Source organism: Bactrocera oleae, chromosome 4 (genome assembly GCF_042242935.1).
Source record: "Bactrocera oleae isolate idBacOlea1 chromosome 4, idBacOlea1, whole genome shotgun sequence".
Classification (NCBI taxonomy): domain Eukaryota; kingdom Metazoa; phylum Arthropoda; class Insecta; order Diptera; family Tephritidae; genus Bactrocera; species Bactrocera oleae.
The window spans coordinates 46,317,482-46,337,899 of record NC_091538.1 but is presented as its reverse complement, the minus strand read 5'-3'; the positions used below and the strand labels follow the sequence as shown (position 1 = coordinate 46,337,899).

The following is a 20,418-nucleotide window of genomic DNA, read 5'->3' as shown; positions in this document are numbered from 1 at the left end:
AACGAAGTTGCGCGAGGGTCACTCTGGTTTCGCGAGGCAACTCGAGCTCTACATCTGCTGTGGGTGGTGGTTTGACTCGTAATGCGCCATTCACTGAGAGGGAGTCGGTGAAGGTGTTGATGGCTCCACTGTGAATGGCGGTCAGTGCCTGTCTGAAGTTCGTAGCGTCCGAAGTCCGGTCGGCGTACTGCCTGATGTCGTCGACGTAATCAAGGAAAGGCCTCTTGATGTTCCTAGGAGGCGACTCCGCTACAAGCAGGCGACTACAGGGGTGGTTTCTACGAAAGCACCCCAGCAGAAACTGCTTGGAGAGGAGTTCGTTGTATTCCTTAACCGGAAGCATATGGACCTCACTATGTAGGTGTTCGATTGGAGACATCAAGAGGCATCCCGTGATATTCCGGAGTGCAGTGTTCTGACAGGTCTGAAGCTTCTTCTTCTGCATGTCACTGCATCCAGGCGACCATATGGGGGCTGCATAATTTTTCTTCATTTTAATCGTTTAGTATGGTAACTATAGCCTATATAAACGGACATGGCTAAATCGGCCCAGCTCATCACGCTCATCATTAATATATATACTTTATAAGATCGCCGAACGTTTCCTTCTGGGAGTTACAAATTTCTTGGCAAACTTAATATATCAGTGCAGGGTGTAAGAAGGTATTTCAATTGCAAGACTGGTTTTCATTACAGAGAAGATATATGTATATGAGATCATAAATTTTTTAAGAAAACTCTCTAATTGAATATGCCATACTGGAAGGCAACAACCACGTCGAGTCATAGGTTAGGTTTTAAGAAGGATTACCGAGAAGAAAATGACACTTGAACAGTTTAAGAACAGTCCTTTATGATGTCAAAAACTCTTGCAGATAGGGTTTATATAAGTTATGTATTGAAACAAGTATATGTTTAGAAGTACATCTAAGAAAAGGTTCAGAAAAAAATTTTTTTTCTTTCAAAAAATACTTATATATATATCGATTTTCAAATTGATGATTCTTCATGTGAGCATAACTAAATATCGAAATGACTTCTTACTATGCAGAAGTCAAGTATAAGTCAAGAGGGTTGAAAAGGCGATCCACGAACTAAACATGTTGCAGTTGTGGCGGCAGAAAACAATCTCAAATAATTTTGAGGAAAGTCGCAGTCGGCAATCAATAGTTTTTCTTCAACTTACGAAAATTTAACAAGGAGAATTATCACTTTTTTAATGTATTTTTTTAACTTAGTCAACCAAAGAAGAGGTTTTCATTTATCTATTTCACGGTGATTGAAGGACTATTCACTGGAAATATCTCGTTATAATTTCAACTATCTGCACTCCATGATTTTGGCAAAATTACAAAACTACAAAAAGTATTGGACGTTGGAAGATATTCACAAGTCAATAACTGTAACCGAATAACGCTTTACGACTACCTTCTGACGTCGTTTCAACTTTATCTAGTCAACAAAGCCACCATGCTCCCATTATCGTCGTGGGATCCTGGAAATAAACAAACATTTTAATTAAATAAGGATCTATTAGTTGAACAACAAATATAAGGTACGCAGAAAAATATGAAAATACACATATTTTTGAAAAAAAGAAGAAATTGAACGCAGTTTTTCACCTAGTTCGTTACAAGTGACACTTTAATACTTAATGTCAGTATGAAAGAATAAACAATTTTTTCTTCATAACAAAAACTAAAATTATTGTATAAAAAAATATTAAAATTTCAATAGTATAGCTTACTTAAAGACTGCAAAATTTATGTATAAAAAACTTAATAAATTAAATAGTGTGGTTATGATTCCGGAGCGTAAGATAATTAACGAAGAAGTTAAATTTTGTAGCTATAGCCTCGGAAAATTGTGTTATGAGCAATAATTTAGCAGGCATTCCCGGCACGCGAGTTCAGTAAGTCATGTTTAGCGCGTTGAAATTGCATATCCTTTCAATTCTACGATTTTTTTTAATAGCGTGGACGTAACCAGCCTTTTCGATGTCTATTGTGAGTTGAACTGTCCTGTGAATCACACCGAAAATTACACAAATCAAAATGTAACATCGATCAAGCAAAAGTTTCCCACAAATTTTCGTGATGATAAAATATTGAAGATGCTGCAGTTGTTTGCGAGTACACCGTGCGTAACTGAAGAGTGAGTAGTTACATTTAATATTATACATTAGTTAAAATACAATTCTATACAGCGTTCCAGTGGGAACGTTTTCATTTGTGTTGACTGCAGAAGATTCTCATTGGCGGTTTTGCTTTTGTCGTTATGACTTCGATGCCAATTCAATTATGCTTTTACTTACGCGCCTGCCATGGCATGAGACCTTCTTCAACATGCTGACAACGCTTTCCGAACTTAAGCAACGACAATCAAATGATTTTCATGCATTTCTCACGAATTGTTATAAAGCTACAGTGCCGTCACGCGGAGAAATAACGCTTGTACCGGTGGGTGGGGGTCGTAAGGTGATTTCTACACTTTTCTAAAAAGAATAGAAGATAAACGTCGTTAATAACATAAATATATTTAAAATGATTACTAATACCATAATTTATTTACATTCGTAGATGTTTTCCTTTGAGCAACCATCCTTTTATAAATTACCCTGTATTCCAGAAAATGTGAGTATGCACCTAATTTAGTGTTTGCCTATACCCTGAGCTTTTTCTTAATTCGCCACTGTCTTCTTTACAGCACAATTTAACAGAGTTTTATAATTTGGCCACGCCTAAAATCATGCTATCCATAATTGCTTCACTCTTGCAAGAGCGTCGCATCATTATCACATCCCAGCAGCCGGATCGACATTCCGCCTGCGTGCAAGCTGCCAATGCACTACTCTATCCCATGGAATGGCAACACGCTTATATACCCATATTGCCACTGCAACTACGCGACTATCTAATGGGTCCTATGCCATATCTTATTGGTGCGCCGATTTCTGTTCTGGACACGGTAATTATTACTATTTAGATGATATTTATAACTATGCAGTGCCCATTTTTTACTCTACAGATTTGTAGAGGAGAACTTGGTGACGCGATTATATTCAATTGTGATGTTGGCACATATGAAAGTTGTTATGATGATGTGCAGCTTTTACCGCAGAGTATTGTAAAGAATATGAAAGATCAATTCAGAAACTCTAAGCAACACAATGGTGAACTCATCTCATATGTATTTCTATTGCTGATGGTACGTTTGGTTGGTAAATACCGTGATGGTGTTAAATTTGAATCTGATCCATTTTTTTGTGAGAATGCTTTTTTGTCCAAGTGTTCTCAAACAGAGCATAATTTTTTGCGTAAATTTTTGTCCACTTCAATGTGTGTTCACTGCTTACGCACACGTTTGAATATGCTAAAGCAAGGACCGATGATATGGGATCGCTTTGAAATGGAAATAGCCTTGCATACGCAACCGAAGAAGCGTCGTTGTTGTGGTGGTGCCAAGAAGAAGAAATTCAAAGAAACAAATGAGATTTATGAACCTCTCAATAGTTTTCAAAATCAATTATTTAAATCTTTGGAAATAACGGAAACTGTTAAAATGCAATTGGAGCAGTTGCGCAAATGTCAGCAGTATAAAGATGCAAAAACACACACAGATATGAAAGAACTGTTCGGCAGTCTTCGTTATACGTTGGCATATGCTACTTCAGCATACAATAGTCTAGAGACACAAAATGTCGAAGAGATGAAAAATCTTGGATATACTGAAATAAGTAAGAACTCAAATTCGCTATGATTTTTTGTATCCATAAATATATAGTATTTTTGTTTACATAATTTTAGATACTAGTACGTTGAATAGTGAACCGAAGCAGGAAAAAAGAGCAAGCTCTAGAACACGTTGTAATGGATGAGCACTTCGCCATTTTTGTACAAATATATATATGTATGTGTGTACATGTAACTGTAATTCGTGTAATAAGATTGTTGTAGATTTCCATTTTTACATGCTTCTAATATGATTTTGTAAATGCCAAAGTTTTACTATATTCTTTAAACCCGTGCATGTAAAAATGCTATGCCACAATGTTTTTATAATCACTCTATATAATTCACAAGTATCACTTCTCTTAACTTACTTCTTCTTCTTCTTTTACTTAAGACTTGCTTGACCATCCGTTTCCGCTTCTCTCTTCCGACAAAATGTTATTTATAAGCAAAGAAGGGTATTTTTAATTTCCCTTTTTTCCTAACCGTACTATCCGAATAATGGCAACCCTGCTATGTTTTGACACTCATCTGATTTGAACTGTCATTTTATTTTGTTGCGTTGATTTTCACTATTCGTATATTTTTCATTACAGTTTTTTGCTTTTGTCTCGTAGACATTAATTTTTTTAATGTCTAGATTGATAAATAATTTAAATAGAAGAAATGACGAATAATATGTAAATATCTAGTGCATGAATTTCAAACGCAGACGACTGCAGAAAAAGCGTAGGTTGTGAACGGAAAAATTAAAGAACGCGAGTCAGTGTAAAAACCCTTTGCAAAAGTACGGAAATCGGTAGTGACGTCGTGTAGAAAAAGTTACGAAAAGATAATAAGAAATCATATAAATAAGTAACAGCCCATTATATTTTATATACATTATTGTAGTGTTTAAACAAATAAATTAATAATAGAAAGTGATTGTGCTATTATGTTTAGTATAATTTAAAACCATGGTTTCTGCATAATACAACATAATATAAGTGGAAATTCTTTGTGGTAGCAGGGCGGCGACTGCAAGCGCATCGAGTATGAGTTCCCGTATAAAGTGAGTGTCTTTGATTATGTCGCTTATATTGAATTTATTTAGTGTAGTGCTAATCTTATTTAAGTGTAAAACACTTAAAAATTTCAATCAAACATTCTACATACAAAAACCGCTTTCCGAACAAGTTGTGATATAATGCTGTTTGGAAAAAAAGTTAAACTTGTGACCATGAGAGAATTGCAACGTCAGAATGCCCCTTCATTCATCACAAGTGAACAAGGCATCCTCTAACAAATATTATTCGTAGACTTGTTTATACAATTGTGACAGGTTGAAACGTGTGTGTGTGTCGTCTAATGTACAACAATTAATCAGTAGGCGTTACGCTCAAGTGCATTTCTCCCCAATTGACCAACTATCTGATGAGAATTTGTGGAAAAACAAATGCTGATTTACTTGAAAAGTGATAAGCGAAAAGTTTATATGTATTACAAGAGTGTTTGCCATAATTATAAATACATATGCTTAATATGTCTTATCTTGTAGTTGTATTTAAATTTAATATAAAATATTTGTATTTGTGTTTACGAAATGTGAAATTTTGTTTGCAGAACGGATGTAAAGAAACTTTTCGAGTTTTGGTGTGAAGTCGCGCTCGTACATAATGGAGAAAAACATAGTACGCCTACGGGCGGCAGTCAGACATCACCGTCTTGTGTCATTGTTGAAAGCTTTCCGGAGGGATATCGCGACGAGAAGACAATGGCCGATATACCCTCCTTTGCGTTTCCCTGCAAAATCGAAAGGTGAGTAGAAAATATAAAAACTCAAATAGAATTATGTCATAGCACAAAAGCAAATATGTACCTACTCCAAAAGAATGTAAGCCATGTGTAGGAATAGTGTGCGGGTAGCACTTCCGGTTAAATTAATCCGGCAAGCATCATAGTCACGTTCGAATGCATACATATGCTTGTTCATATATAAGTAAATAGATCCTATACATATCTACAAGTAAATATGTATATCTCTATGTGCATTTGAATGTACGAGTATAATGCGTGTCATTACATTTCTTCACCACATTTTACCGTCCTTCATTGACACGGTATATTGCTTATTGTAAATTCTTGCATTTGCACACTTACTTATGTACAAAGATATGTATATGTATGCAGATGTGTGTTTTGTTGATTTTACGCGTTTACTTTCAAGTTGGCCAATGCTTTTTACCATACGTCGACTGGTCTATGATTCATTCAAGTGTTCGCCCATTACTCTATACAGACCTGTATGTCGACATAATTATATTGTACATACATATGTACATACACATTTTTATTATATGTATTTTGGTATTAACTTCAATGTTGGCCAGTCTTGTTGGCACTATTGGTCAACGTGCGAAAAATAGATTGAATCGCTTGATATCGTTTTATCGCTGGTTGTGAATGTAAAATACTGACGAAATAAACTTTTAATTAGTTGTATAATTGTTACACACTAAAATTCACTATGCATTCTTTCACTTTTGCAGCATAATTTGAAAGGTTTTAGTTTAATTTCGATTTAATTTCTGAACTATAAAATGCGATCTTTTGTAGAAATGTGAATAACTTTCATATCAAAATTAAATAATAGGCAGAAGCCTTTAAAAGTGGGGAAAAGTGGAAAAATATCACAGTAGGTTGAAACACATTGAAAAGGAAAATAAAATAACAAAAATGAAAGGAAAAATAATTTACGGGAGATCTGAGTTAGCTCGAGAAGAGTAAGAAGAGGGGCTTTGTTGAATTTTTAAGGTTTAAACACGAATCCTATTGGTAAAAGTTATATGGCAAGGTTATAGGTAATGTCAAGATCTACAACTTTTGTCCTAACATTTTTATACTCTCGCAGCTTATTGCTAAAGAGTTGTTCACCTAACAGTTGTTTGTATCACCTAAAACTAATCGAGCTAGATATAGGGTTATATATATATAAAAATGATCAGGATGAAGAGACGAGTTGAAATCCGGTTGACTGTCTGTCCGTCTGTCTGTCTGTCTTGAATTGAGATATCTTTATGAAACTTGGTACACATGTTTCTTGGTACCGTAAGACGGAGGGTATTGCAGATGGGCGTAATCATACCACTGCCATGCCCACAAATCGGCATTATTCAAAAACAAAAAATTTGACATAACTAAGCTCCACAACAAGATACAAGACTCTTATTTGGTATACAAGATCACATTAGGGAGGGGCATCTGCAGTTTAAGTTTTTTTTTTCAAAGTGGGCGTGGTCCCGCTTTTAGGTGAAAACCCATATCTTGGGATCTGCTTAACCGATTTCAACCAAATTCGGTACATAATATTCTTCTCTTATTTCTATGTTATAGTACGAAAATGGTCGAAATCGGCTTACAACCACGCCCATTTCCCATATAATTTCATTTTAAATTCCATCTAATTTTTTCACTTTCCAGTATGCAAATCAAACAACAATGATTATATCGGCGTAAAACTTTGCGTGAATAATACGTTTAAAATTTGCCACCTTGTGACCAAAAATTATTTAAATTGAACCAAAACTGTTCAAGCCCCTAGGTACTGAATATGTGGACCCCAGTGCATATAGTTGACTTTTTAGCGAAAATATCGGTCAACATAGAACAAGGTGGCAAGATCCACAAAGAAATCTAAAACGAGTATATCATTTGACTTTGCGAGAGTATAAAATGTTCGGTTACATGCGAACTTAGCCCTTCCTTACTTGTTTTTGTTTTGTTTTGCTTTCAAAAACTATCTAACATGGTCTATAAACAAACAATATAAATTTAAATTTGGGTAAAATATTCAAATTCTTAAAATAATTTCAATAAAAAATGTTCTCAGTAGTTTAAGACTCCTAAAACCAATGAAAAACTGCAAACTGAGAACACCATCTTCTAATAAAACAATTTTTTATGCTGGTGCTGTATAAGCAATCTCTAGTGTGTGTACACAATTAAATGCTCGTTTAAAAAAGAAAAACATCAAGCACCAATTTATTTCCAACAACCGCAAATACAGTTTGTATAAATAAATTACATTGCCCACATTGTTGTTGTACATAAATATATTTGTTTTGCAAACAAATTTGCGTTATGTATAAGTTTTGTTAGTAATCATGCACACCTGTTGGCAATGTTTGGATGTGTTTGTACTAGTGTATGTATGCATGTAAGTACGAATTTTTATATGTACATATGTATGGGTGAATGCTGTATATACATATGTATTTATGTAAGCGAGCATTCGTTCGTTCCGGGCATAAAAAATGGCGTTTGTTTGGTTGAGGAGTGTGTAGTGCGCGTGTTTTATCTTTCTTTTAATGTTTGGAATATTTTAAGCTTATTTCGGAAAATATTTCACGCCACAACTTCCGATAAGCTTTTATTTAAAAAAAAAGAATTATTATAAGAATTTTTTTCTCATATAGCACGCCTTGGCAAGTCACAAACATGCTCCTTACACATTAAATTTTTACGTAATAAGTTTGAAAGTAAAAAAAAAAGATTAAATAATTTATAAAATATAAATAACTGTTAAAATTATTATACAATTTTACGCCTAAGACATAATAATAATCATGAATATTTCATAACTGAGTTTGTGTGCCTCAAAGTCTTAAGTATGTGTATGTATGTGTCTCTTTGACCAGTAGCGTTCAGCGCCGAAACCACTCATGAATAACCATCGAATGAAACGGTGTTTTTATTACTTTTTATTTGTTTATTCATACGATTAGTCACAATCTGGTATCTTGTAGACGAGACAAGAGCTTCATAGATACGTACATCTATTTGTATAATACATATGTATGTATTTATATTTACAGTTCATATGTGTGTACATAAATATTCGTTTAACTGACTTGCGTCGAAATATTTATTTACTAGCTTTGGCTTGTGTTACCATTTATTTCTTTGTTTTAATTGTTTTTCCTCTTTTATTTTCTTCATTTGCTTCGAGTTACTTTTTGTTTCGCTGTAATTTTTACCATTTTGTATAATTTTGTAATTAACTCTCATGTTTTATTTTCTTTTTCGCTTTTGTGAAGCTGAAATGTTTATTGAAATATCCTTGTTGTTGTTGTCTTGACTGATTATAATATTATATGGGAAACTATATTTTCATAACAGTAATAAATCATTAAAAACTCTCCTTGTGAGAAACATTAGGGTTATTGGCATTTAAATAAAGTTAATAAAATAGTAAAATTTCGGAAAATAACTTTTAATTGAGGTTTTGAGGCAAAAGCTGGTGTGAAAGCAATTCAAAACTTTATAACTTTGCGAAAATTCATTCGGATTCGACGATCTACCTTGACTGATTGTTGTCACTTCTCCATCTTAAATGGCCTGTGAAAATATTGTTGAAAAAATGTCCTGTAATGTATTCTTTCCAGAAAACCCCTCTAAACGTTGAACACAAAATCAAAGTTAATCGCTTACTTCTGCCAACAGTCGGGTTTTATGTAACGGGAACGGCAGCAAATCTTTATGCTGCCCATGACTTTGAGGAACACTTTCTGGTCCTACAAGAACAACAACGAATGAACATTGGTTTGGCGCCAAATACTTGCCGGTAGCGAAATAATCCCAATCAGGGCAGTGGTTGCCTAAAAAATTAACTGTAAAATTATATAATAATATTAATATTTAATTAAATTATCTAAATATTAAATGCAACGTTATAAATCAAAATGTCTTTTCAACATCGCGAATTTCCAACGCAAATAACTTCGCTCCTTTTCACTTATTTTTTTTTTACCGTTTTTTCATTCGTTTTTACACACGTAATTTTTGATTGAGCAATGAAATTAACGCTTTTTATATTTTTATTGATTTATTTTACCTTCGATGTTTTTGTGATTTTTCGTAAATGTTGGGTTTGCGCCACCAATACCTGCGTACATATATACGTACGTATCTACAATAATTAATAAGCCCAAGGGGAAATGTGATATTGCTTGACTATACGACTTTACGACTTTACGAAATGATATGCAATAATGGCATAAGAAACTGTAAATTTGAATATATGTACTTACAGGTACTCGTGCATTATGGTAGACTGGGTCAAACTGTGTGAATCAAAAATCGTCGGCAAATCTTATAATATTTACGAGTTTTATAAACTACTGTAACATATATATTTATGCACTACCGAAGAAATCTTAGATCAAAAACTAGTTTCGAGTATATGACTTATAGTAAATATTCTGTTTTGACTTGAATAATAAGATTGTTCTATACGCGATAGTCGGCCTAAGCGCAATTTTTTATCAATCAACGTCAAAACGTCAAACAAATTTTCAAAATCTTAATTCATATACATACGTGTATATTCTTGAATGTACATACTATATATACTTATGTGTTCTCTAAGGGACTTCGAAACATGTATAAAAATATACATATAATTCTAAATCTTCCGCTCCCAAACAATCGATCAGTTTTGATGTTATTTCACAAAAATCGAAAACAAGATTAATACAGCAACGAAACTCCGAATTGCCACAAACACTAATACTTGTAGTTAGCCATAAATAATTTCGAAGCCTGTCACTATCAATGTTTACGCCATTGAAAGGGCAGAAAAAAGCTTTCAAATGTAAAATTGGGTAAGTTTGTTTTATCGTGAGTTCTCTCCAAAATATTGAATGTTATACAAAAACCCGATAATTTGATAGTAAAGAATATATCGTTGAAAACTGCTTGCTATTTGTGTGCTTTTAGCTACAAACGAAAAAACATTGACGTCACAGGTTCAAGTTTTCCTTACAATTACTTGATTTTGATCAGTCAGTTTGTGTGGCAGCTATGCAGTATAGTGGTGCGATCTGAACAACAACCCATGGCAAATTTCCTAAAGATGTATTGTCAAATACAAAAGTTTTCCAAACAAGGGCTGGATTTGGATCGTTCAGTTTGGATGACAGCTATATGCTACAGTATTTCGATATCAGCGGTTCCTACAAATGAGCAGCTTATTGGGGAGAAAAGGATGTGTCCAAAATTTCAGTTCGATATCTCGTAAGCTGAGCGACTTGTTCGCGTATATTGTCTAAGGCAACGGCACAATCTCATATAATCAACCATATAAACTGGCCGTTCAAAATCAAGTTCTTGTATGGACATTTTTTTATTTGTGAGGGGCAGAGGGAGCCTCGGACAGACGGAGAGACAGACGATTTAATATATTGATATTTCTACCCATTTAAATTCTTAATATTTTGATCTAATACTAAGACGTGAATTATTTCGTACAAACTGTCAGGGGTGAAAGCGATAAAAAATTGTAGTAGGTGTCATGAATTCAGATATTATGGGTTTGACGTTCGAAATAGAAATTGTATCGGTTTTGGGTGACACAGAAACCAATTTTATCGGTTTTGTTATCAGAAACAAAGCAAGAGGATTTTTGCTGACAGATTTGAACTGTAAGTTAAGAAAATAATTTACATTATTGTTCCGATTTAATTTATCGTTATTTCTATAGGGGAAAACATTAGAATAAAACACAAAATGTCATAATTATTGAGTTTATCAAAAAAATCCTGATATTTTAAGAAGATTTACAAAACTTTATTATGTTTGATATAAAAATAAAGACTTAATTTAACACCCAAATGCGTATTTATGAAGTCGATAATGTGATATAAATCTGTAAAGTAAGCATGCATACAAACATACAAGTAAATGCAAGCAAAATTTCACGTGCGACTTCTTTTAATTTTTTCTTTGCTTTTTTCCAATAAAATAAAAGCTAAAATAGCATTGTAAACTTTAGTAGAATTTATTTATATTGTTATTATTAAATTTATTAATTTGCAAGTTTTGTCATAATAGTAAACAGCTGGTTTGAATATGGGTTTTGTTCGAGAAGACGAAAATCTAACAAGATTCTGTGACATCTTTGAAAATCAGAATTGGTTTCCATTCTGACAACTACGCTAATCTGTCTTGGATTCCACAACACCCCTGAGTAGCTCATATTTCGGCGCGTAATTTAAAATACAAATCAGATGATAGGCCCATATTCCATTAAAAGTAATTTACTGTTTGTTTACATTTGTCTATTCGTTGGTAAAATAATTTGAAATATGTAATCGAAATATATTTCTTAGTGAAATCAGCGAACAGCTAACTAGAAAATCTATCCATAAGAGGCCACCATAAGCAAATGCGTTGAAATTTATATTTCGACCAAGTAGAGATTTAGGGGGGGTTTTCTGTAAAGAGCTCTCCGTCAATCTTTGCTTCAGGCTACCGGACCACTGTAGCGTTTTTCAGGCGGAAGTGGCCGCGATCAAGGTGGCGGTAGAAGTACTGTTACGAAGTGCAGCTTGGTTTAGAGAGGTGAGCATTCACTCCGACAGCAGAACGGCAATACAAGCCCTGAGTGCGCGAACCGTGCATTTAAAGTTAGTCAAGGAGTGTCTGTCCTTCTGTGCTTCTTTCGGAAAAGACTTCTTATAAAACTCTGGGTTCAGAGGCGTCTTAAAACTCTCTAGTTGATGGTTAACTTCAATAAATGAGAAGCTCGAACAAATGCACATATATATAATTGTATTTGTTTATATGTATCACATTTCTCTTTACATTTTGTCACCAGAAAAATAACAAATGCATGCGATAAATTAAAGGTCTTGTACTTTGAAGCATATTACAGTATTTTTAGAGCGATGAGTAATCGTTTGATGAGCTACACCTTATTAGAAATATTTGTGAATATGTGCATGTTTACTATTAGATACAAATGCAATAAAAAACAAACAAGATACGTTTCAAAACGGTGTTCGTACGAGTACATAATTGGAAACAGATAATGAACTATAAAAATGTATGCACATAAACATCCAGTTCCTGTTGCACCTATTAGCAATGTATGTGATCAATATGATGTACCATTTAAAAGACTTGAATTTGTATCTAGTAGTAAGCAAAAGACCTACCGAGTCGTCGAGGTGCTTTTAGTCGGGCTTAAGTGTGAGTCGATAGGAATTCTATCTCAAATATCCAGCAGAGTTCATTTGGAGTTATCATCAAAATTAAATGCTTTTTATATTGACTTTCTCATGAGGTTTAGAAAGTCAGCATCCATGCACTTATAATCTATTCTACACCTACTGCGAAATTCAAAAAAATAATAATTTTTTCATATATTGATAGGTTATAACTTTAAAAATTTTAGATCGCTAGCTAAAATAATTTTTGAGTTACAGCCTTCTAAAATATAATAATATATAATATATAATATTTAAAATTCAACTTTTTTTTATTCGACCATGGGTCTTTATACGGACGTTTTTGTTGTTGCATCGTCGGAGCGTAACTCGAAAAATATTTAATTTTTTATTTAAAAAATGTTACGGCTTTCTTAAATAGATATAAATATACCCTTAAACCAGTTAGGAAGGTATAAGTTCGGGTGTAACCGAACATTTTATACTCTCGTTAAGTAAAGTGATTTACGGGATTTTCATATATATTTTAAAGTAGAAAGTATTGCATCCATTATTTACAATCACAGTTAAGAAGATACACTATTATAAGAAATAGATTAGTTCGGAATTTCATTAAGATTTCTTACATATTGACCGACGGGTAATATTTTCTAGCTATATGGGAGCTAAGAGAAGTATTGACCCGATTTTACCTATTTTTTGCATGTACAAGGACATGCTTTTATCACAGAAATATTCTTTCCGAATTTCAATATTAGAACTAACAGACTTACTGATATGTTCGATAAAAAATCAGCCATATGCACTAGTGTTCACATATTTGGTGTCTGCGTCCTTAAAAAGCTATAGTCCGATGTCGATTCCGTGAGATTTAATACCCTTAGGACACTACCTATTTGTGCAAAGTTTTACTTCAATAACTTCAATGATATTTGATCTGCATACTGAAAAGTGAAAGAATCAAATGAATTTTAAAAGTTTGTTATATGGGAAGTAGGCGTGGTTGTCAACCGATTTCGCCTATTTCTATAGTGTACACTAGTAATAATTGGATAATTTCACACATCAAATTAGAGGGTGGGCCACGCCAACTTGTACAAAATGTTTAGGCCCACAAGTACCTTTCAGCACTGTGATCCCTTGTACCAAATTACAGTTTTGTATCTTAATTTAGTGCTTAATTATGACACTTTATAGGTTGTCATTTAATGGCGTTTTTTGCGTGCGGCAGTGGTCCGATTACACCCATCTGCAATACCAACCCTCCTTGGGTGCCAAGAAACATTTGTTATGTACTAAGTTTCATTAAGATATCTCAGACGGATGGACAGTCACCCGGATTTCAACTCTTCATCCTGATCATTTATATATATATATAACTCCATATCTATCTCGATTAGTTTTAGGGGATACAAACAACCGTCAAGTAAACAAAACTATTATACTCTGTGAAACATGTTGCGAGAGTATAAAAATCTAAATTTATGCGTAAAGTCTCTCGATGAAATTGTTCAAATTCAAATTGTTTTTGTTTTTGTTTTTGCGGCAAACATTTTTTATTAGCAGTAATTCCGATGGAACGAAAAGTGAAATTTCAGTTCAGTCCTTCAATCAATAGTATGGATTTTTAAATAACAGGGAAGTCTCTGTTCTCCATCCATAGCTCTGAGCCAGTTGCAATTTTGCTTGTTCTTGAGGATCAAAAAAATGTATGGTGAGCATTTTGCAACATCCCAAGAGGTGGTGAGCCATTTAGGATTCAATTTTTTTTGGGATATCCACTTCAGAATGAAAAGTATCGTCTTGGTACTGGTATCATAAATTTAGCAAACGCCTTAGGAATGATTGCTTCTCCTATCTTTGAACCGGATAACCTTCATAAAGCCACTTTTAATTGTAAGCAGCATTTTTTCATCCAAAATTACTTTTTAGTCATTTTTCAAAATAGCAAAAATTTGCGTCAATCAAAATGTATATCTTACAAAACAATTGTCCGACAGCTGCCTTCTGAAAGTTAGGTCTCCCTTCAAAGCATCTGCATTAAATTATTGTGGCTTCCTCTTATAGAAACGTTTCAAACTTTTCAGTCTGCATGGTATATGCCTTTATTGAAGTGTCGCTTGAGTTTGCTGTCACTGTTCTGGTGGTAGAATTTTTGTTTTACTCTGAGCATTTCTAGCGGTGCGTCGTATAAATATAGACATGTTTAGGATGCGAATGAACACGTGCATTTAAATAAATAGAATAAAAGCTTTATTCGCGTAATTATTTCCGTGCCTCATCCGACACGTACATACTTAAGTAGTATTCGTACAAGTATTATGGTGGCCCTAGTAGACAGTTCTAGAATTGATGTACTTTTACAGAAGATTTCACATCTTAACTACGACTGTCAACATACACATGTTAAAAATCGGCGTAATTTGGAAAATACGCCGAAATCTGTTATAACACTTTCCTTTTCAAGATTCCTTGTATCAAATATAGGATCTCCTTGACTACTAGGTGATTTTATAACGAAAAAATTTCATTTTTAATTTGAATCATTTCAATCATCAAATTTCATCTTAATCGAATTTGGTTCAGCCTTAAAATTTGATGAAATAGGCTCAGACCTTCTTAAAGTCCCCATTCACCCAATATAATGAATTTCGTTTCATTGGTTGACTTTACAACAATTCGAGCGCTATAAAATTAGCGAAGTTACGAACAGCTTACTCTAACGTAATTATAATGAATGTAATTATTTCTGCTAATTGGATTGTTTTTAAAATAGTTGTTTCGGATATTAAGCTACAGGTTGTAAAGAAACTAGGTGATGTATAGTTAAAAGTTAAAAAATTACGGGTATTGATTCATAATTTCATTCATTAACACAACTTTTTATAATACAGATATTCAGATAACTGGAAATATTACTCACGCTCTTAGTTTTTAGAAATTTAGAGAAGAGTATAAGTATAAACTTTGCTCTTAATGAGGTACTATAATTCAAAATCCATCTTTAATGATATGTGGGTAATAAGGGAAATGAAAGTACTAAAATCCCTGCTTTCGTTGGTATTGACCACTGTGAAAAAATAGAAAAATACTTCAAGAAATCGTGCAGTTATGCTGAGCGTTCAACAATAATTGTGTTTCCTCTTTATCAAGGCAATACATTAGCTTAAGCTAAGGAAATTAAGAACTTAGAACTTAAGAAGGTATTGTTGAAACGTTGAATGAGATCAATTAAATCTTATTGGGGAGCCCGATATCCTAATTGATAATAAGATTGATAAGTGTGAAGATTAGAGAGCCCTTCCTTTTTTAACTAGTCCACAATAAGGATTTAGTACATATAGCGTTAGGACCGTTAGATAATGCTAGGCTTTCATACATGATTCTAGCGATATCTTTCAAAATTTCTTTCAGATTTCGGCTAGATATATAAAAGTCTCATAATAGTTCAAAATAATCCTATTCACAATAGACAAATCAGGATTTTTCGGTCTTGTTTTGTTTTATGCAGTAATTAATGTCTGTTTAATTAAATTTTAATCTAATCATTATATTCTTTTTCTTATATCACATTTTTGTAGCGATTCTGTGCAATCCTACTCCTTCGTACTCACAACAGACGACTCAAAGTGGCGATTTGGCTTCTGTCGCCACGATCCAAAGACGGACACCGCAATGGTGATAATCACATATTTGCCATGGCATGACACATTTTTGCGATTGCTGACGCTGCTGGCCGAGTTGCGGCGCTGTGATGAGACCACCACAACGAGCATCAATAATGCCAACGATGACTTTCGCACTTTTCTCGCCGAGGCGTATAATCGCGGTGTGCCCGATCCGGGCGGACATTTGAAATTATTCTATAACGGCGGACAAAATGTAAGTTCACACATTCACACCACAGTGTGCCCCACTGAATATATGCATTTCAAGTGGTGTAATCTAATCAAATTAATTTCTGTGCTCGTTTGTTTACAGTATTTCGTGTTTGAGCGGCCGCTGACGTTTCAATTGCCCAGCATACCCGAGAATGTAAGTCACAAGCTACAGTGTTTTAGAAATACATACATTCATGTGCGTGCAACGTTAGTGTTATTGTTTTTTTCTTATTTTCATTCCCAGCACAATTTAAATCTGTATTATAATTTCGTGGATCCAAAGAATATGATTGCTGTATTCGCAGCAATGCTGGCTGAGCGTCGCATTATTTTCACATCGCGCCGCCTGGATCGTTTGTCGTCGTGCATACAAGCGGCTAATGCGTTCCTCTATCCTATGGTGTGGCAGCATATCTTTATACCAGTGTTGCCGATGAAATTAAAAGACTATTTGAGTGCGCCCATGCCATATCTGATTGGAGTGCCGCAAACAGTGCTCGAAACGGTTCGTAGATGTATTAAAAACACGTTGAGTGTGCACTTTTTATATAATCAGAAAACCTGCAATCTTTTCATATTGAATTTATATATGTAGATGTACAGAAGCCTTTGAAAATGGTAAAAAGTGAGAGAAATTCATAGTAGGTTGAAACCAATTGGAAACGAAAGATATAATAACAAAAATTAATACAAAAATAATTTACGGGCGATCTGAGGTCGGGAAGAAAAGGTTCTGCCATTTATAAGCGACCGTAGGCCATCAGGTTCTTAAAGAAAAGTTTCACTTTTATTAATATTTCCTGAATCGAGAATATTAAGCTTGCCACGATGTTTGTAACACCCAGAAGGAAACGTCGAAGACACTATTAAAAATATATATAATTGATCAGCGTGACAAGCTGAGTCGATTTAGCCATGTCCGTTTGTCTGTCTGTATATACGCGTGGCTCAGTTTTTGAGATATAAATTTATTTCGTTCTAAAATTTTATACACGTCGTTTTCTTCCCAAAAAGCTGCTTATTTGTCGCAATCGATATCGGACCCTATATCATATAGCTGCAATACAAACCGAATGATCAAAATCAAGCCCTTTTTTAATAGACAAGATATCTTCATGAAATATCTTCGTACAATCTCCGAGCAAATTTTTAAATTCGGACCAGCATATTATATAGCTGGCATACAGGCTGACCGGTCAAAATCAATTTGAATGTATGAAAAACTTTTATATTTGTAAAGGATATTATAACTTCGGTGCAACCGAAATTAACATTTTTTCTTGCTTTTGTTGTTTTAACATCATTTTAAATTCTTCAATGAAAATGTAATTATTTCCAATTCTTTTTCCACCGCCAGATGACAACCGATGAACTTGGCGAAGTTGTGATACTAAACTGTGATACGAAAGTGTTTCAAAGCCCCTTCGACGACGTACGCGAAATGCCAGCGGATATTGTGTCACAAATGAAGAAACAGCTCAGTCACTCGAACGAGCATATTGGCGATCGTGTTTCGAAAATTTTCCTCGGCGTACTTGTGCAACTGATAAGCGGCTATCGCGATGCTGTGGAATTTCGTGAAACGAGCAAGACCTTCAACCGCGATAAGTTTATCGAATCTCGTCCGAAGCACTTACGTCCGTTTCTGGCAAAAATGATGGAGTTGCAAATATTCCAGCAGTTCATTGATGAACGCCTGCAAATGCTCAACACCGGTTTGGGTTATTCGGATGAATTCGAATTGGAGACGGCGCGTTATGCCGAGAAAATGAAGAAACGACGACATTACGAATTTCTGAATAATGTCAAGGAAAAGGTGAGCGCCTCTTGAATACCACTTCAATAGAATTTCAATAGAATTGGTTTAGTTTTGTGTATTTTTTCCAAATTCTACGCTTATCAATAGGAATTGCATACAAAGATAAATATTTTATTGCTTGTTGCTTGAAATATGGTGCGAGTGGGTGGTACAAATGCTTATTGCTACTTCTAGCTGTAGGTTGGTCTAGCATTAAATTACAGTTAGCATTTCGTATATGTTGAGGTTACTCGTAGTGTTATTTCGTTTATTATGGCGAAAGGAGATAGCTTTTATCATTGGATGTCTTGTTGATTATTCATACACACATACATATAAACATATAGTGTAATTCTTTTCTTTATTTACAACTTAAATATGTGTGTGTTAATTTAACCCTGTACCTAAAATATAGTCTGCATGTTGTTTAATTGGACACTTAGTTAATGCGGATTATTTAAAATACATTTGCACTAAATATAATGTATTAAATATATACATATAAGTAATTATTATTATGCAGAATATTTATTATATTACACATTTTTAAGATTGTTTATAACTGCTTATTATCGCCTTCAAAATAGACTTTGTTTGAGCCAATACAAGCATGCCAACGCCAAATCTCATTTTCTATACACTTGTTATAAGCCTCGGCTGGTGCCTTCAGCGAACTTTATTTTCGGCTCATTTTTGGAACGCCATTCGTCAGATTGTTGGACAGTTTCGACGTCATATTTGCTCATATATGGCCACGTCTCGTCATCAGTAATGACCCGACGGCAATGCCACAGTGCGTCTATGGCAAGGGGCTGAATCGTCCAGAAAACCAGCTGTTCAATAGTTGTCGAAACGCCTTCTTACAAAATTTCAATGTATTTTTCGGCATTCACAGATCCTTTAAAAATAATAACCTGCCCAACACCAAACTTGGTTATAGCCCTTCATACCATTAAATAGGGCGAATGCTCCAAACAAATTAAATTTGGATTCATCGGAAAAAATAACATTTCCTCAGTCTGATGCAGTCCAAGTTTTGTGTCATTTTCTCCACTCTAGCCGCTGTTTCTTCATTCGGGAAATGAGAAGTTATTTTTACCCCAGTAGTTTCGTAAAATATTGAATTGATTGTTCCAGCATGTTGAAAGCGATCAGTAATCATCCGTTTAATTTGTCGTTCGTATAAAAATTCGTATAATTTTTAATAATATTGCGCACACTCCAATCTCTTATATCCATTTCACAATCAATTTGACGTTTGGATAATTTATTTTTATATAAAGCTTTGATTTCTGCTTTCTTCCCTATTGACTCCACCATGTTCAACTTTGCTTATTTTTACAACTGACCCAAAAGAAATTACTGCAAGTACTGCAATAAACACGTGCAGAAGCTAACGGTTTCAGAAATAACGGTAAACCAATATAGTCACATAATAAAAAAGTCAAATCAAACAAATAGCGTATTTTGAGCGAATAGTAACAGTTTAAAAATGGAATATTAGAAAAGTTTCGACTGCGTGAGTTTTTTTTCGCTGAGTGTATATGCCCATGTGAGAGGAATAGATAAAAAAACCTCAATTTAAAAGTCAGACCTGGTTAACCTACGTAAGCTACAAATATACAATTTTTTGTAGCTTATGGAACTTTTAATATACTTACATATGTACAGTATAGTTGCAATAGTAGATTTTAAAGAAAGTCGAAGATTATATCAAAAGGATTGTATGATATTTTTAAAATTCAAATATGTTTTTATACCCTGAACAGAGTATACTCGTATAAGTTTGCCATGCGAAGCGGGCTGAGTCGATTTAGCCATGTTCGTCTGTCATTTTGTATATACGCGAACTAGTTTCTCAGTTTTTCAGTTTTTGAGATATCGGTAATGAAACTTTTTTATTTGTGATGGCTATTCTATTCGGTGTAAACGAAGTTAACGTTTTTTCTTGTTTTATAATCAAAATTAACATTTATACGTAAATCTTAAGAAGATGCATTTACTTTGAACAGTACCCTCGT

The 20,418-nt window shown here is 34.0% G+C and overlaps 2 protein-coding genes across 10 annotated transcripts in view; both read left to right on the top strand.

Moving 5' to 3' along the window:
* The first annotated feature begins 1,041 nt into the window (after nt 1-1,041).
* On the top strand, nt 1,042-3,969 carry LOC138857104 (DENN domain-containing protein 1A-like). 3 transcript variants are annotated; one of them, XM_070108633.1, is made up of 7 exons: nt 1,042-1,912; nt 1,975-2,154; nt 2,207-2,459; nt 2,580-2,633; nt 2,707-2,967; nt 3,028-3,736; nt 3,807-3,969. In XM_070108633.1, the coding sequence occupies exons 1-7, from the start codon at nt 1,872-1,874 to the stop codon at nt 3,875-3,877; spliced, it is 1,569 nt and encodes a 522-aa protein (XP_069964734.1). In that variant the 5' UTR covers nt 1,042-1,871; the 3' UTR covers nt 3,878-3,969. The 3 variants fall into 3 exon arrangements, with proteins under 3 accessions (XP_069964734.1, XP_069964733.1, XP_069964735.1); XM_070108632.1 differs by having other exon boundaries at nt 1,044-1,912; nt 2,207-2,477; XM_070108634.1 differs by lacking the exon at nt 1,042-1,912 and having other exon boundaries at nt 2,070-2,154; nt 2,215-2,477.
* A 322-nt stretch (nt 3,970-4,291) lies between these two features.
* LOC106624871 (DENN domain-containing protein 1A) overlaps nt 4,292-20,418 on the top strand; it is a 35,652-nt gene continuing 19,525 nt past the window's right edge. For 2 of the 7 annotated variants that reach the window (XM_070108630.1, XM_014244670.3), the window contains exons 1-6: nt 4,292-4,782; nt 5,334-5,528; nt 16,300-16,600; nt 16,700-16,753; nt 16,844-17,104; nt 17,957-18,415. In XM_070108630.1, the coding sequence (XP_069964731.1) occupies nt 4,766-4,782; nt 5,334-5,528; nt 16,300-16,600; nt 16,700-16,753; nt 16,844-17,104; nt 17,957-18,415 (1,287 nt within the window). In that variant the 5' untranslated portion in view covers nt 4,292-4,765. The remainder of the gene's footprint in view (nt 4,783-5,333; nt 5,529-16,299; nt 16,601-16,699; nt 16,754-16,843; nt 17,105-17,956; nt 18,416-20,418) is intronic. The other 5 variants (XR_011396078.1, XR_011396077.1, XM_014244691.3 and 2 more) reach the window with 3 other exon arrangements.

Coding starts and splice junctions, on each gene's coding strand:
- LOC138857104 (XM_070108632.1), top strand. CDS start 1,872: ATGAGCAATAATTTAGCAGGCATTCCCGGCACGCGAGTTCA. Junction 2,155..2,206: donor ACACCGTGCGTAACTGAAGA/GTGAGTAGTTAC, acceptor AATTCTATACAG/CGTTCCAGTGGGAACGTTTT. Junction 2,968..3,027: donor CGATTTCTGTTCTGGACACG/GTAATTATTACT, acceptor TTTACTCTACAG/ATTTGTAGAGGAGAACTTGG.